Genomic DNA, 18,926 nt, shown 5'->3' on the forward strand with positions numbered 1-18,926 from the left:
AAAAGAAAAAATTCTCTCTAATAAGATGGATGTGGGGAAGGTTTCCTAGAATCAGATGGGCTGGGCTTGGTTTTGAAGAACATATAGATGTTTTACAGCATGCAGAGGAAACAGAATGTGAGAAGGCACAGAGGTGTGAAGGGCTTAGGAAAATTTTGAGTGATTCAGACTGCATTTCCATTTTATTTATAGCCACATATGACTGGGACCACATTAGATGGTACGGACCTGGTGTTATTTTATTATTTTTTTTTTTGTTTTAAGACATGGAGTTTCATACACACAGAATAAAAGAGATGGAGTCTTGCTATGTTGCCTAGGCTGGTCTTAAACTCCTGGCCTCAAGTGATCCTCCTGCCTTAGCCTCCCAAGTACCTGGGATTATAGGCATAAACCATGGTGCCCAGCCAATAGTGCAGAACTAGCATGTCTCTGGGATTTATTGATAGATAGACAGATAAACAGATGAATAAACAGATAGATAGGGTCTCACTCTGTCACCCAGGTGGAAGGCAATGGTGTGATCGTAGCTCACTGCAACCTCCACCGCCTGGGTTCAAGTGATTATCCCACCTCAGCCTCACAAGTAGCTGGGACTACAGGTACACGCCAGCACACCTGGCTAATTTTTCTATTTTTTGGTAGAGATGGGGTTTCACCATGTTAGTCAGGCTGGTCTTGGCCTCTCGAAGTGCTGGAATTACAGGCGCCAGCCACTGGGCCCAGCTCCAGGTTTAACCTTGGAAAATATTTCTTTGAAGTGACAAGGGAAAACTTTATTTTCTTATATCAAACATTGTAGAGGGCTAGGTGTGTTGGCTCATGCCTGCAATTTCAGCACTTTGGGAGACTAAGGCAGGAGGATCACTTGAGGCCAGGAGTTCAAGAATAGCCTAGGCAACATAGTGAGACCCTGTCTCTACAAAAAGTTTAATTTAAAAAAGTGTACAGATATATAAAGAAAAAGTTAAGTCTAGCCATATTTTCATCCTGCCTTCACAAGGTAACCAGTATCAATAGCTTGGTTTGTATTTTTCTATCCTCCTTGCTCATACAAATATACATGCACACAAAGCAAACAGAAGGATGTTTCTGTTAAACAAAACATGTATTTTATTTTGTTGAACAGAAATAGGATCATGCCTAAATTTATTTTTATACATCACTCTGAAGTTTATTTCCTTTATTAAGATTATGGTTAAAAGGATTATGATTTACATAAAGATGTATGAGATGAACAATGTCTTAAAGGACAGACAGGTAGAGAAGGAATTATAATTGAAGAAGTAAAAAAGCATCCCAGGAAGTGGGGGAGGAAGAAGAGAGACACACAGAAAAGCCTACAGGTTGGAGAAGGAAAAGCAAATGTACATATTTAATTGGTGCCAGAAGAGAGAGGTTTGTGTACAGTACAGGCATACCCCAGAGATACTGTAGTTGTCAGTTCCAGACAACTACAATAAAGTGAGTCACTTGGATTTTTTTGTTTCTCCGTGCATATAAAAGTTGTGCTTACACTATACTGTAGTGTATTAAGTATGGAATAGCATTATGTCTATAAAAACAATGTTCATAGTTTAATTTGGTTAAGGTATAGCTAAAAATGCTAACGGTCAGCTGAGCCTTCAGGAAGTCATAATGTTCTTGCTGGTAGAGGGTCTCGCCTCCATTTCTGATGGCTGCTGACTGATCAGGGTGGTGGTTGCTGAAGGCTGCAGTGGCTGTGGCAATTCCTTAAAATAAGACAACAATGAAGTTTGCCATATCAATTGACTCTTCCTTTCATGAAAGATTATTCTGTAGCATGTAATGCTGTTTGATAGTATTTTGTCCACAGTAAAACTTCTTTCAGTACTGGAGTCCATCCTCTCAATCTCTGCTGCTGCTTTATCAACTAAGTTTATGTAATATTCAAAATCCTTTGTTGCCATTTCAACAATGTTCACAGAATCCTCACCAGTAGTTTCCATTTCAAGAAACCACTCTGCTCATCCATAAGAAGCAACTCCTCATCTGTTCAAAATTCATGAGATTGTAGCAATTCAGTCCCATCTTCAGGCTCCACTTCTAATTGTAGTTCTCTTGTTATTGTCACCCCATCTGCAGTGACTTCCTTCACTTAAGTCCTGAACCCCTCAAAGTCACCCATGACAGTTGGCAACCACTTCTTCCAAACTCCTGTTCATATGGATTTAATATGGATATTTTTACTTCCTCCCATGAATCACAAATATTCTTTTTTTTTTTGAAATGGAGTCTTGTTCTGTCGGTCAGGCTAGAGTGCAGTGGCACAATCTTAGCTCACTGCAACCTCCGCCTCCGAGGTTCAAGCAATTCTCTTGCCTCAGTCGCCCGAGTAGCTGGGATAATGGGCACCCGCCATCTTGCCCAGCTAATTTTTGTAATTTTAGTAGAAATGGGGTTTCACCATATTGGCCAGGCTGGTCTCGAACTCCTGACCTTGGAATCATGCATATTCTTAATAACACCTAGAATGACAAAAACTTTTCAGAGGTTTTCAATTTACTTTGCCCAGGTCCATCAGAGGAATTACTATCTATGGCAGCTAAAGCCTTTTGAAATGTATTTCTTTTTTTTTTTGCCAATCAGTTTGAGCTTATGAGGTTGCTCAGGTTAGCCTTGAACTGATGACCTCGCCTTCGCGAGCGCCATGACCTCCGGCGGGAGCCACTTTGGACCCCTTGAAATGTATTTCTTAAACAGTAAGACTTGAAAGTCAAAATCATGCCTTGATCCATGGGCTGTGGAATGGATGTTGTGTTAGCAGGCATGAAAAAAACATTTAACTCCTGTACACATCAAGCTCTACAGAAGCTCTCCATCAGAGCTCTTGGGCGACCAGGTGTACTGTTAATGAGCAGTAATATTTTGACAAGAATCTTTCTTTCTTTCTGAACAGTAGGCCTCAAAAATAGGCTTAAAATGCTCAGTAAATCATACTGTTAACAGATGTGCTATTATCCAGGCTTTCTTGTTCCATTTATAGAGCACACGCAGAGTAGATTTAGCATAATTCCTTTTTGAGATGGAGTCTCGCTCTGTTACCCAGACTGGAGTGCAATGGCATGATCTCTGCTCACTACAACCTCCGCCTCCCAGATTCAAATGATTCTCCTGTCTCAGCCTCCTGAGTAGCCGGGACTACAGGCACCCACTACCATGCCTGGCTAATTTTTTGTATTTTTAGTAGAGATGGGGTTTCACTATATTGGCCAGGCTGGTCTTGAACTCCTGACCTCAAGTGATCCTCCCGCCTTGGCCTCCCAGAGTGCTGGGATTACAGGCATGAGCCACTGTGCCTGGGGCTATTTTTTTTTTTTTGTACTTTTAGTAGAAACAGGGTTTTGCTACATTGGCCAGGCTGGTCTTGAACTCCTTGCCTCAAGAGATGCGCTTGCCTCGACCTCCCAAAGTCCTGGGATTACAGGCATGAGCCAGCATGCCTGGATTATTTAGCATAATTCTTTTTTTTTTTTTTTTTTTTTTGAGACAAAGTCTCGCTCTTGTCCTCAGGCTGGAATGCAATGGCACAATCTCGGCTCACTGCAACCTCCAACTCCTGGGTTCAAGCAATTCTCCTGCCTCAGCCTCCTCAGTAGCTGGGATTACAGGCACCCGACACCACGCTCAGCTAATTTTGTATTTTTAGTAAAGACGAGATTTCACCATGTTTGCCAAGCTGGTCTCAAACTCCTGACCTCAGGTGATCCACCAGCATCAGTCTCCCAAAGTGCTGGGAATATGTATGAGCCACAGCCCCAGCCTATTTAGCATAATTCCTGTTTTGTTTTGTTTTGTTATTTTTGAGAGGGAATTTTGCTCTCTCATCCAGGCTGGAGTGCAGTGGTGCACTCTTGGCTCACTGCAGTCTCTGCCTTCTTGGTTCCAGTGATTCTCCTCCTCAGCCTACCAAGTAGCTGAGATTACAGATGTGCACAACCACATCCAGCTAATTTTTGTACTTTTAGTACAGACGGGGTTTCACCATGTTGGCCAGGCTGGTCTCAAACCCCTGGCCTCGTGATTCGCCCACCTTGGCCTCTCAAAGTGCTGGGATTACAGGTGTGAGCCATGGCACCCAGTCTATTTAGCATAATTCTTAAAGGCACTAGGATTTTTGGGATGTAAATGAGTATTGGCTTCAACTGCATTAGCTGCATGCGCTCCTAACAAGAGAGTCAGCCTGTCCTTTGAAGATTTGAAGTCAGGTATTGACTTCTCTCTGGCATTTTCTTCCAATGGAAGTCTATTTCATCTACCTTGAAAATCCACTGTTTAGTGCAGCCACCTTCATCAATGATCTTAGCTAGATCTTCTGGATAGCTTGCTACAACTTCTAAATCAGCGCTTGCTGCTTCACCTTGCACTTTTATGTTATGGAGACAGCTTTTTCCCCTTTAAGGCTCATCAATCAATCTCTGCTAGCTTCAAACTTTTCTTCTGCATCACCCTCACTTCTCTCAGCCTTCATAAAACTGAAGACAGTTGGGGCCTTTCTCTGGATTAGGCTCTAGCTGAAGGTAATATTGTGGCTGGTTTGATCTTCTATCCAGACCACTAAAATTTTCTCTACATCAATATAGATGAAACTTACATCTGTTGCACTATTTTTCTTTTTTCTTTTGAGACGGAGTTTCGCTCTTGTTACCCAGGCTGGAGTGCAATGGCGCGATCTCGGCTCACTGCAAACTCCGCCTCCTGGGTTCAGGCAATTCTGCCTCAGCCTCCTGAGTAGCTGGGATTACAGGCACGCGCCACCGTGCCCAGCTAATTTTTTGTATTTTTAGTAGAGACGGGGTTTCACCATGTTGACCAGGATGGTCTTGATCTCTTGACCTCGTGATCTACCCAACTCGGCCTCCCAAAGTGCTGGGATTACAGGCTTGAGCCACCATGCCTGGCCAGCACTTTCTATTTTTCAGGTGTTCACTGGAGTAGCACTTTGAATTTCCTTCAAGAAGTTTCCTTTTGCATTCACAACTTGGCTGTTTGGTACAAGAGGCCCAGCTTTCTGCCTCACTCAGCTTTTGACATGCGTTCCTCACTAAGCCTAATCATTTCTAGTGTGGATTTAAAGTGAAAGATGGGCAACTCTCTTTTTCACCTCAACACTTAGAGGCCATTGTAGGGTTATTATTAGCCTAATTTCAATATTGTTGTGTCTCAGGAAATAAGGAGGCCAGAAGAGAGTGGGGAAATGGCTGGATGGTAGAGTAGTCAGAACACATACAATATTTATTAAGTTCATTGTCTTATATGGGCATATTGTGTGGTGCCCCAAAACAACTACAATATGATACATACAGATATGATAATAATGAAAAAGTTGAAATGTTGTGATAATACCAAAATATGGCACAGAGACATGAAGTGAGCACATGCTGTTGGAAAAATGGTGCTGGTAGACTTGCTGGACACAGGGTTGCCACACACCTTCAGTTTGTAAATAATAGTATCTGCGTAGTACAGTAAAGCAAAGCACAATGAGATATGCCTGTCATCGAACCAGAGCAGAAAAGGTCATTGGGTCACTCCATCCCCTTTAAGTACCTGCAATCCGGGGTACAAGAGACCACTCAGCAAAGGGTGCTCCACCTGCTTTACCACCTCAGCTCCAGCCTTCTTGGAATCGTGCTGTGTGACCATGGAGGAGAGTCTATACACATCTAGTGTGTACTCTCTGAAGAGGAAAGGAAGAGGGGACAGCTGTAAACCTGGGCCTAGGCCTCAGTTTCCTAGGGCAATCTAAAAGCACATCAATTTACTTCCCTAACACTTAGTGTAACCAGGATCTCAGTTTTAAAAATATTTTTTAATCACTGACTTTCTTGTTCTTCTTTCCCTCTCTTCTAGTATTGCATGCTTACTTAATTACGTTCTTGCTTAAGAAATTCCAGAGAGGAGGGTGAGGATTCAAAAACTACCTATCAGGTATTATGCTGATTACCTGGGTGACAAAATTGTCTGTAAACCAAACCCCTGTGACATGTAATTTACTCATGTAACAAACTTGCACATGCACCCCTTGAATCTAAAATAAAAGTTGGAAAAAAAAAGAAGTTCCAGAGGCTAACCTTGAAACACACTAGGCATGGAGCCCAGATTGCAGAATCCTCCTGCTCAGAGGGAGTCTCAATTAGTCCGTTATCATGAGTCTGAAGTCAAGATAACACCAGCCATACCTCCAGATGGGCAATTATGCAAGACAGCCATCAGAACAGAGACACACAGACCCTGCATTCTGCATCACTCCTGCATGTCTCCCATACAAAGTTTCCCTTTAAAAACATTATGGTAAAGTTCAGAATTTAAGATGGTACTTTAGAACACTGGTCCGCCATCTTCTTGGTTTGTTGGCTCTCTGATTAAACCTGCTTTTCTTCCTACCAACCCCTGTCTCTTGTGTCTGACTTTCAAGTGGCTGGGCAGCTGAACCTGGGTCCAGTTATACCAGGCCATTCAAATAGAGCACTGCCTGGTAGCTTCTAAAATGTGACATACCTATCCTCTCATCTAAAATATTACTTTATTTTTATGGTTTTCCTTTTATCTTATTATTATATATATTTTTTTGAGACAAGGTCTCACTCTGTCGCCTAGGCTGGCATGCAGTGGCGTGATCACAGCTCATAGCAGCCTCAATCTCCTGGGCTCAGGTGATCCTCCCACTTCAGCCTCCAGAGCAACTGGAACTACAGGTATGCGTTACTGCAACTGGTTAATTTTTCTATTTTTTGTAGAGACTTGGTTTTGCCATATTGCCCAGGATGGTCTGGAACTGCTAGGCTCAAGTGATCTGTCTACCTCTGCCTGTCAAAGTGCTGGGGTTACAGGTGTGAGCTACAGTACCTGGCTTGCTTTCCTTTTAAAAGAGGCCTTTAATCAGTATTTTTCTTCACTTCTGGAAAATGTTCTGCTGTTACCTCTTGAAATACTGCTTATCTGCCATTCTCCTTCAGTCTCTTCATCTGGAATGTCTTTTCAACTGATATCAAAATTTCCCAATCTATTTCTGTTTTTTGTTTGTTTGTTTGTTTTTGAGAGAGGATCTTGCTCTGTTGCCTAGGCTGGAGGTTGCAGTGAGCCAAGATTGTGCTTGGGCAACAGAGTGAGATGTTGTCTCCAAAAAACAAACAAACAAAAATAAACAAATACATGTGAGAAATAATGAACAATACAAGGAATACCCAACACCAGTTTTTTTTTGAGACGGAGTTTTGCTCTTGTTACCCAGGCTGGAGTGCAATGGTGCAATTTCGGCTCACCGCAACCTCTGCCTCCTGGGTTCAGGCAATTCTCCTGCCTCAGTCTCCTGAGTAGCTGGGATTACAGGCACGCACCACCATGCCTAGCTAATTTTTTGTATTTTTAGTAGAGACAGGGTTTCACCATGTTGATCAGGATGGTCCCGATCTCTTGACCTCGTGATCCACCCACCTCGGCCTCCCAAAGTGCTGGGCCCATCACCCAGTTTTAAAAAAAGGACCCAGTCAGGCATAGTGGAGCACACCTATAGTCCCAGCTGCCAGAAGCTGAGGCAGGAGGATTGCTTGAGCCCATAAATTTGAGGCTGTAGTGAGCTCTGACCATGCCACTGCACTTTAGCCTGAGTGACAGAGATCCTGCCTCAAAAAATAAAAAAAATAAAATTTTAAGGCTGGGTGTGGTGGCTCACGCCTGTAATTCCAGCACTTTGGGAGGCTGAGGCAGGTGGTTCAGGAGGTCAAGAGATCAAGACCATCCTGGTCAACATGGTGAAACCCCGTCTCTACTAAAAATACAAAAATTAGCTGGGCATGATGGCATGTGCCTGTAGTCCCAGCTACTCGGGAGGCTGAGGCAGGAGAATTGCTTGAACCCAGGAGGCAGAGCTTGTGGTGAGCTGAGATCGCGCCATTGCACTCCAGCCTGGGTAACAAGAGTGAAACTGTCTCAAAAAAAATTAAAATAAACAAATAAAAATAAAATTTTAAAAAATTATAAAGAAAAAGTACCTAAGAATTACTTCTGAAGCTCCTGAGCAGTCCTCCATAATTCTCTGCCACTTTTTCCTTCAGAGTAACCACTCTCCTTAACACCTGTGTTTCTTTCCAGTATATTACATTTATATCACTGTAAACAATGTGTTATAAATATTCTTGTGTATTTTGGTATACAAGTTTCTCTATATATGCCTAGAAGTAGAATTTCTGGATCACCAGGGATTTGCACCTTGAACTTTAGGGGATGATGCCTATTTGCGCTTTTATCAATTTTTTTCCTTAATTTTGACATTATTTTAAATTTTTGCCAATTTGGTGAGCACAAAATGTTTTCTCACTGTAGTTTTAATCTCATTTCTTTGAATAATAAACAAAGAGGTGAGTAGCTTCCCCTATGCACACTGGTCTTTCAGGTTTCTTCTGTGTACTGCCAGACTTTTTCTACTGGATTGACTTTTTTTTTTTTTTAACAAATGATTCTGTAGTTTCTGAAATTTAAGACTGAATATTAATTCTTTGCTAGTTACATGTGTTATACATTTCTTCCAGTTTGTGGCTTGTCTTTCTACTTTACTTCTGATGTACTGAAGTTCTTAACTTTAATGTACTGGAATTCATTAATCTTTTCCTGTGATTTGTGCTTTTGGTATGTCTTGTTTTTCCTACCTTAAGATTGTAAGATTGTACCATATACTGTTTTTTAGGTGTTTTGTAGTTTGGTCTTTACAATTAAATCTTTATTCCACGTAGAATGGAAGGATCATTTTTTTTTCTGTATTGATAATCAATTGTTTCGACACCATTTTTGCTTTAAATGTTTATTCTTTCTCTGCTAGTCTGCAATGAATGGCAGCTCTGTTATGTCAAGTTTCCATGTTTGTGAGGATCTATTTCTCTACTCTCCATTCTGTTTCATTGGTTAATTATCTATCCCCAGGCTAATTCCACGTACATAAATGACATAGAATTTGGTATCTAAAAAAGTAGAAAAATGGGCAAAAACACTTGCACAGGCACTTTACAAAAGAGGAAATCCAAATGGCCAATAGAAACATGAAAATAATTTTTTACTGATATTTTCAGATATTTTACACCTATACTTGCATGGTAATCTAGGTAATTTCAACCTAGATTTTTAGGTTGAAAATCCTTCTCTTTCTGAATGTTGGGCTCAAGCAATCCTGCTGCCTCAGCCTCCCTAGTAGCTAGGACTATAGATGTGCATAGATGTGTTCCCTTCCTTCCCTCCTTCCATTCTGTCCTTCCTTCCTTGTCTCTCTCTGTTGCCCAGGCTGGAGTGCACCTCCAGGGTTCAAGTGATTCTCCTCCCTTAGCCTCCTGAGTAGCTGAGATTACAGGTGTCTGCCACCACATCTGGCTAATTGTTTGTATTTTTAGTAGCGATGGGGTTTCACCATGTTGGCCGGTCTGGTCTTGAACTCCTAACCTCAAGTGATCCCTCCACTTTGACTTCCCAAAAGTGTTGGGATTACAGTTTTAAGCCACCTTGCTGGCTTAGTGCTCCTTTTAAGAAATGTGAAGCTATTCTGATTCCTGACATTTCTAGATGTTATTTCTTCTTCTTCTTTTTTGAGACAGAGTTTTGCTCTTATCGTCCAGGCTGGAGTGCAACAGTGTGATCTCAGCTCGCTGCAACCTCCACCTCCTGGTTAAAGCCTTTGGAGTAGCTGGGATTACAGGTGCTTGCTACCATATCTGGCTAAATTTTTTGTATTTTAGTAAAGATAGGGTTTCACCACGTTAGCCAGGCTGGTCTCGAACTTCTGACCTCAGGTGATCTGTCCACCTCAGCCTCCCAAAGTGCTGGGATTACAGGTGTGAGCCATCACGCCTGGCCAATTTCTTCTGTCCCTTTGGGAGTTTGTAGAATATTTTTTGTCCTCAGTGTTTTAAAATATCAAGAGAATATACTTCAATGTGGATTTACTTTTATACATTGTGCTAGGCACTTAATGGGCCCTTTCCATCTGAAACTCATGTCCTTTAATTGTCCTTATTTTCATGAATTATTTCATCCTTAAATTATTTCATTATTTCCTTCACTTTGATTCTCTCTTTTCTGAAACACTTATTCAAATATTAGACCTCCTGGCCTAGTATTCTAATTTTCTAACCTTTTTCTCTCTTTTTTTGTTCTTGTGTTCTATGAGACCAGAAAACCAAAGTTCAAGAACATACAATTCAATGATCCACAAGGTGCAAGTAGTGTTCAGTGTTCCATATCCTATATTTTGTAGATTCTAAGATGCATTTTTTTTTAACATTTAACATTCTGAAATCTAGATGAGTCTTATAAATAATGGGATGTTATACGTTAACATTTTTGACAGTATCTAAGATTAACTGAACTACAGTATCTCTGTATTCCCACTTTTACTCCAATCACTGAATATTCTTGATTAACTTGTCTGTACATTGCTACATTTAGTATAAAAAAATTTTATCCAGCATTTTTAGCTGTTTTCAGCAGGTTACAATACCTAGTCTGCCAGACTGCTAGAAACAAAAGTCATTATCCATATCTCAAAATTACATTTTTTGTCCACCTTTCTGGTCCACATTTTGGGCAAATTTCTTAGTACTATTGTTCAAATCTCTAATTTTCTCTTCAAGTATATTCGGTCTACAGTTGATCCTATTTATCCAAGACTAGGTTTTTTTTTTTCCTTTAATAACTGAAATTTCCATTTCCAAGATTTCTAAATGATTCTTTTTATTTTATATGTTCATGTTTCACTCTGCCTCTCTGTCCCTTGGTTATTATTTTTATTTATTTAGAAACAGAATCTCACTCTGTCCCCCAGTGCAGTGGCAAGATCTCAGCTCACTTCAACCTCTGCCTAGCGGGTTCAAGAGATTCTTGTGTCTCAGCCTCCCTAGTAGCTGGGATTATAGGAATGCACCACCACACCTGGCTGATTTTTTGTATTTTTAATAGACACATCACCATGTTGGCCAGGCTGGTCTCAGACTTCTGGCCTCAAGTGACCTATCTGCCTCAGCCTCTCAAAGTACTGGGTGGTTATTTTACATATTTTTTTAATTAGAAATTTTTTTTTAGAGATGGGGGAGTCTCACTATGTTGCCCAGGCCAGTCTCATGCAATCCTCCCACCTCAGCCTCTCAAAGTGCTAGGATTACAGGCATGAGCCACCACGCCTAGCCCTATTTTCACATTTTTTCTATCATTGCTCTGTTTGGAACAGAAGGAGCATATCAAGTGTGCACTACAAAGCCATCTTCCTATAAAGTCACTTTTTTGTTTTCCTTTCTTTGAGACAGAGTCTCACTCTGTTGGCCAGGTTAGAGTGCAGTGGCATGATCTCGGTTCACTGCAACCTCTGCTTCCCAGGTTCAAACAATTCTCCTGCCTCAGCTTCCCAAGTTGATGGGATTACAGGTGTGTACCACCATGCCTGGCTAATTTTTGTATTTTTAGTAGAGATGGGGTTTTGACCTTAGGTGATCCACCCGCTTCAGCCTCCCAAAGTGCTGGGATTATAGGTGTGAGCCACCATGCCTGGCCCTAAAGTCATTTTTATATATAGAAAAATATCAAGTGACTTTGAAGCAAGATAGCTTTATTTATCCCACCTTCCCATATCCCATATTCTCCTAAGTTCTTGGAGAATAAAAACTATGCCTGTGTTCTTCACAGGTATAACTCCAGTGCCTAGACTAGTGTCTGGCACATAGTAAGAATTCAATATATACTTGCAAGACTCATTCCCTTACCATCTTCAGGTTGCTGCCTAATGTCATTTTAGCAGAGAGGGCTTCCCTAACCATCTCATTCAAATTGAAACCCCCCATTTCCTGAAAAGTTTCTCTACCCTGACCTGTCTGCATTGTTTCAGCAATTGCCATCTGTTACACACATAACTTATTATTTACTGTCTGATTTCCTTGCTAGAATGTAAGTCCCATTAGGATAGGGAGGACTTTTATTTGCTTTACTTTTGCATAATCAGTATCCAGAACAGTGCCTATCATATACCAGGGGCTCCATAAAGATCTGTAGATTAAATATAAAAATGAATAAAATTTCAGGTACTCTTCAAAGGCTGAAGATTCAAAGATCTGTTCATATAAGGATGTTGATATGCTTTATTTATTTCTTTTCTTTCTTTTCTTTTTTTTTTTTTTTTTGGAGATGGAGTCTTACTCTATTGCCAAGGTTGGAATGCAGTGGTATCATCTTGGTTCACTGCAACCTTCACCTCCCAGGTTCAAGTGATTCTCATGCCTCAGCCACCCAAGTAGCTGGGATTACAGGTGTGTGCCACCATGCTCAGCTAATTTTTTGTCTTTTTAGTAGAGATGGGGTTTGGCCACATTGGCCAGGCTGGTCTCAAACTCCTGACCTCTAGTGATCCGCCAACCTCCAAAGCACTAGGATTACAGGTGTGAGCCACCACACCTGGTCCTATTTTTCTTTTCTTTTCTTTCCCTTTCTCTTCTCTTCTCTTCCCCTGACTCCCTCCTTCTCTCCCTCCCTCCCTCCCTATCTCTCTTTTTCTTTCTTTCTTGAGATGGGGACTTGCTATATTGGCCAGGGTGGTCTTCAATTCTTGGCCTCAAGCAATTCTCCCAGCTTGGCCTCCCAAAGCGCTTGATTACATGCGTGAGCCACCCCGTCCAGCCTACATGCCTTCTTTAAAGCCCTAAATGTATCAACAGTGAGGAATGGTAAAAAAAATTATATTAGCTACAGTAAAAAGAGAAATTTACTAGTAAGCAAGAGATCTGGGTTCATATCCTGACTCACCTATTTACTAGATATATAAACTTGGAAAAGTTAAATCTGAATTAATTTATCTGTGAAATAGGAAAAAATAAGGCTTACTTTAAAAAATTGTTCTAAGGGTTTAAATGCAAAAGTGACTAATAGAGTGATATGTACTTAGAAATCCATATCTGAGGTTTCAAAAATTTTTTACTGTGGAGACAATGAGGCAGCATTCAGGAATTGCTTAAAAAAGAGTAAGTTGGGCCGGGCGCAGTGGCTCACGCCTGTAATCCCAGCACTTTGGGAGGCCAAGGCGGGTGGATCACGAGGTCAAGAGATCGAGACCATCCTAGTCAACATGGTGAAACCCCGTCTCTACTAAAAATACAAAAAATTAGCTGGGCACGGTGGCATGTGCCTGTAATTCCAGCTACTCAGGAGGCTGAGACAGGAGAATTGCCTGAACCCAGGAGGCGGAGGTTGTGGTGAGCCGAGATCGCACCATTGCACTCCAGCCTGGGTAACAAGAGCAAAACTCCGTCTCAAAAAAAAAAAAAAGAAAGAAACATTAGGACACAAAATATCTACGCTAACAATATCATTTTGTTCCAAATATGAACAAAACTCACAAAGATAAGCAATAACTATTGTTAGGATGGTGAGAAAAATTTTTCTTCTGTATTTCTTTTATTATTTGGTAAGGCTAGAAGAGAAAGGGAGGCTGAATTATTCACCATCACACTCCCATATCCTCTAAGTTCTGCAAGACCAAGGACGTTGTTATGGTTACGTTCATATCTCCAGCAAACAGGACAGTACCAAGGCATTTACTAGTCAGTACACTTCTGATAGATTAATTACAAGGACAAAGAGTATAAAGTTTTAAATGGTTCTGAATAGGTCATGCCAGACAGCTTCTAATCTAAACGTAAAGAAAGCCTGCACTCCACAGGCCTGTAATTAGCTAGAACCACCAGAGCCACAAGGAAGGGGGATGATCAAGCACTTACTTGCTGAGCTGGTAATCAGTGCCTTTGATGAACTTGAGCTTCTCCAAGGGTACACCAATGCTCTCCAGCATTGCTTTGATCACATTCTCATAGTAACTAACTCGGAGTTCTAGAAGTTCCCATGGGGCTTTCATGTTATCCAGGTATGCGTGGAGGTCCGCAAACAGAATTGTTACCTGGACAAGGGATAAGGGGTCACCAAAATGTGAATTTTTCCAAGTACCTCCAACCTCTCTCCTCCAGCCCCACACTGTCCTTGTTAAATCTCTCTTGAGTCTCCCTTGGGTCAGTCCCCAAGGGCTTATAGCATTAGTTCTTACCTCACATCCTGCCTTCAAGAAGTCTGCAATCTTTGACATGGGCACAAAGTAAGCCACATGTGGTTTGCCAGTGGTTGCCGTTCCCCAGTAAATTTTAAGTTCCCGCTCCTTCAGTATCTCCTTCAGCTTCTCTTCCCCGAGAACCTCCTGTTGTGGAAGCAGAAGAGTTGGTTTAATGTCGGTGCCCCACCTTGCCCATCATCTACCCTGTGACAAGGAAAACAAAAGCATGTGTCACTGGAGATCCTTGCTCAGAGCCTTCAAGAGGGTCCAGCCATGCTCTCAGTGCAGAGAGCCAATGTAAGTTGGTACTGCTGCTAGTATCACCCCTGATGTTGGGGAGTGGGGACATGTCCCTAACTGCATCTTTGCCTTCAGCTACTCGTAAACCAAAACTAAATTCTAAGACCCCCAACTGACTGAATGGATCCCCCATTATGGCCAATGGGATCCCAAAGAAACCTAAAAAACTAGTTCAGGCCAAGACAGAAAGGAAGGGTCTGACATGCCTCATTATACCTCCTCCCTTTGGAGTATATTTATTCTTTTTTTTTTTTTTTTTTTTTTTTTTTGAGACAGAGTCTTACTCTGTGGCCCAGGCTGTAGTGCAATGGCACAATTTTGGCTCACTTCAACCTCCGCCTCCCAGGTTCAAGCAATTTTCCTGCTTCAGCCTCCTAAGTAGCTGGGATTACAGGCATCTGCCACCACGCCTGGCTAATTTTTGTATCTTTAGTAGAGATGGGGTTTCACCATGTTGGCCAGGCTAGTCTTGAACTCCTGACCTCGTGATCTGCCTGCCTCAGCCTCCCAAAGTGCTGGGATTACAGGCGTGTGCCACTGCGCCTGGCACTTTTTTTTGAGACAAGGTCTTGCTCTGTTGCCCTGGCTAGAGTCCACTTGAGCAAACACAACTCACTGCAGCCTCAACATCCAGGCTCAAGCAATCCTCCTACCTCAGCTGAGAAGCTAGGGCTACAGGCACAGATATGCCTGGCTAGTTTTTTCTGTTTAGTAGAGATGAAGTCTCACTATGTTGCCTAGGCTGGTCTTGAACTCTTGGGCTCAAGTGATCCTCCGGCCTCAGCCTCCCAAAGTGCTGGGATTATAGGCATAAGCCAGCCCACCTGGTGATCCTCTGGAGTTTAGATACAACAGACCAGCATTAACATTAAAACACAGATAGTAAGATTGACAAAACAAACTCTCTGTAGCAGTAAGATACCAAATTCCAACCTGATTCTGGTATCGCACCACATGATAGACAGCAGACCCTGAAAGAAATCAAAGTATTTTACCCCAAAGGATATTACTTTGACATATTTTTAAATGGCCCTACAAACTGCCTCTTGGGGAAATGTGCATTCTGTAGAAAAATCTCCTACCCTTACTAAATTTTTTCTGGAGAGTCTGACACCTTTTAAGATCAGATAACAGACATTCACCATCAATTCTCTCTGAAGCCAGCTACCTAGAGGCTTCATCTACAAGACAAGAACCTTGGCTTCCACAACCCTCCTTATCTTTTTTTTTTTTTTTTTTTTTGAGTCTCCCTGTTGCCCAGGCTGGAATACAGTGGTGTGATCTCAGCTCACTGCAACCTCAAGCGATTCTCCCAGGCACGTGCCGCCACGCCCAGCCAATTTTTGTATCTTAAGTAGAGCCCGGTTTCACCATGTTGGCCAGGCTGGTCTCGAACTCCTGACCTCGTGATCCACCCACCTTGGCTTTCCAAAGTGCTGGGATTTACAGGTGTGAACCACCGAGCCAGCCTAACCCTCCTTATCTTAACTCAAACTGACTTCAACTCTTCAGGCAGAGTTTAACACTTTCAACCAATTTGCCAATCAGGAAATCTTTGAATCCACCTAGAAACTAGAACCCCCATCTCCTCTCTGGGCAAACCAATGTATACCTTAATTGTATTGATTTGTGATTTTGCCTGTAACTTCTATCTCCCCCAAAACATATAAAACAAAGCTGTAACCCAACCATCTTAAACACGTGTTCTCAGGACTTCTGAGACTGTGTCAGCTGCCATGGTCTTTAACCTTAGCAAAATAAATCTCTAAATTGATTGAGACTTGTCTCGGATACCTTTTTTTCTTCCCCCAAGACAGAGTCTTACTCTGTCCCCCAGGCTGGAGTACAGTTCTGTGATCTCTGCTTACTGCAACCTCCACCTCCAGGGTTCAAGCGATCTTCTTGCCTCAGCCTCCAGAGTAGCTGAGATTGCAGGTGTGCCCCACCACACCTGGCTATTTTTTTGTATTTTTAGTAGAGATGGGGTTTCACCATGTTGGTCAGGCTGGTCTTGAACTCCTGACCTCAAATAATCCACCTGCCTCAGTCTCCCAAAGTGCTGGGATTGTAGGCATGAGCTACCACATCTGGCCTCAGATACTTTCTGTTTTACATACCTCTAATTCACTCTCCTTCCTTTCATTGCCAGTTTCTTGAAACAGTTGTCTCTTCTTTTGATCTTCATTTCCTAGTCTCCCATTCCAATTTGAATTCCATGCCACATCGTAGTGTGATAACCTGCTTTTTGCCAGCCAAAACTAACTCTTTCTCAGACTAAAAACTGTTCAGGCTTTATGTTAGCTTCTTGAGCCGGACAGACTCCATCTTAGCTTCTTCATATTAGTTATCTTCCCACCATCAAGTATGTAACTACAGTATGTAGCTGGGGTAGGCTGACACTGGGCACCTCCAGGAGTGCATTAGTTGATAAGAAACCGAGTTAAGTGGTACCAGCAGAGCCTGGGAATGCAGGTGCAGTCGGATGCCCAGAACCCCCATTATCTATAAGTTGTATGTCTTTTATGACAACTTTACCCCTTGCACCTGGCACTGTTTTATTTCTCATGTACCAGTTTATCTTTTAACTTTTTTGCTTACTCTGCTTTTGTGAAAAATTTGCTTCAGCTAGGTTCCCCCTCCCCTTCAAAACCAGGGTATAAAAAACCACCTAACTTTTTCTTAGTGCTGAAAACACTTTGGGTGTTAGCCACCTCTCGATTGCCAGCATAATAAAGGACTCATAAATCAATCTCAGAGTGTGGCGCATTCCTTGACTCGCTCCAGTACAACAATACTACTAAATTCCGTATCACATCACACATACACTTGCTAAGATCACAGAGGACCTTCATGTTGCTAAATTCAATGAGTATTTTTTAGTCTTCACTCCCTCCCAGAGGTACTCTCCTTTGGTCTCCTTTATTTTATTCTCTAAGTTTTCCTCTTCGCTGCCTGCTTGGATTTCTTTGCAACTGTTCTTATTTTTCCTAGTCATTAAATATTAGCAATCTCTGGGGCTCTGGTCTTTTTTTCTTCTTACTCTACATTCTCCTTAACTGATCCCCTTCAGTTGCTTCAATTACTACTATGAGCCAGTAACTCCCAAATCTCCTGCTCACATCCATATACAGAACCGTGTTCTTGTTGTCAACCCAATCATTCAAAACACAACTCATGCTCTTGACTTCTTACTTCACTCCTCAACCATCTTTTTCACCGATAGTTTCACTCCTTGTTCAGTAAATGATACCATCATTTAGAGTTGTTCAAGGTACTCCAAAACTGTTCTTCAACCCTCCTATTTCTCTCTGCCTCTACACATCACCACCCAAATCCAGGCCCCATCAGATAACACCAGGATTACTCTAATATTCTCCTAACTGGTCTCCCAAGTCTACTTTTGCTCCTTCTAATCAATTTTCTTTTCTTTTTTTTTTTTCTGAGACGGAGTCTTGCTGTGTCACCCAGGCTAGAGTGCAGTGATGTAATCTTAACTCACTGTTCAGATGATCCGCCTGCCTCAGCCTCCCAAGTAGCTGGAATTACAGGTGCCCACCACCAGGCCTGGGAAATTTTTGTATTTTTAGTAGAGATGGGGTTTCACTATGTTGGCCAGGTTGGTTTTGAACTCCTGACCTCAAGTGATCTGCCCTCACGGGCCTCCCAAAGGCATGAGCCACTCTGCACCTGGCCCCTCCAATCCATGTTCTAAAAGGTAGCCAGAGACAGTCCTTAAAACCCAAAACTTCTTAAAACTCATTTTCCTTTTTAAGACCTTTAATGATTTATTTTTGTCCTATGACAATATTGGAAAAATTCTAATAGGCCAGTATATGTAGCGTCTCCTCAAGTTATGGTTTTGGGAGGCTGTTAGAAACCATGATATTGCTGGTTTGAATCATGTATTAGCATGACTTGTTAAAATCCTGTGCTCCAAGTCTGTTGGCAGGTGATCCCACATGCTCAAGAGCACCCCCAACTATGTGGACACTTGGAAGGTTATCACCACCCAAGAAGATGTCACATTACTTAGCCTTTAAACCCTGAGTGAGGCCAGGTGCAGTGGCTCACACCTGTAATCCCAGCACTTTGGGAGGCCAAGGTCAGCACATAACTTGAGGTAAGGAATTTGAGACCAGCCTGACCAACATGGTGAAACCCTCTCTCCATTAAAAATAGAAAAATCAGCCAGGTGTGGTGGTGCATGTTTGTAATATTCCAGCTACACGGGAGGCTGAGGCAAAAGAATCACTTGAGCCTGGGAGGCGGAGCAAAACTCTGTTTCAAAATAATCCCAAAAACCAAAAACCCGTGAGTTAATTCTAATAGTTTTGTGTACCTTAAGTCCCCAGTCAGAACTATTTTATAGAGAGGGAATAAGAAACTATGACTCTAACTAGGGGAAGCATTAATTTAACCTTTGGTTAAAATTAAGTTGTGAATGGAATAACCTAAATGTCCATCAACTGATGATGGGTAAACAAAATGTATATATCCATACAAGAGAGTATCATTCAACCATAAAAAGGAATGACGTTTT

The 18,926-nt window shown here is 41.9% G+C and overlaps 1 protein-coding gene across 2 annotated transcripts in view; it reads right to left on the reverse strand.

Moving 5' to 3' along the window:
- The window catches only part of YARS1 (tyrosyl-tRNA synthetase 1), a 39,773-nt gene that overhangs the window by 19,419 nt on the left and 1,428 nt on the right, over positions 1-18,926 (reverse strand). For both annotated transcript variants that reach the window (XM_002750582.7, XM_054259102.2), the window contains exons 2-4: positions 14,084-14,230; positions 13,764-13,939; positions 5,572-5,701 (exon numbers count right to left, since the gene is read on the reverse strand). In XM_002750582.7, the coding sequence (XP_002750628.1) occupies positions 5,572-5,701; positions 13,764-13,939; positions 14,084-14,230 (453 nt within the window). The remainder of the gene's footprint in view (positions 1-5,571; positions 5,702-13,763; positions 13,940-14,083; positions 14,231-18,926) is intronic.

This window comes from Callithrix jacchus, chromosome 7 (assembly GCF_049354715.1).
Source record: "Callithrix jacchus isolate 240 chromosome 7, calJac240_pri, whole genome shotgun sequence".
Classification (NCBI taxonomy): domain Eukaryota; kingdom Metazoa; phylum Chordata; class Mammalia; order Primates; family Cebidae; genus Callithrix; species Callithrix jacchus.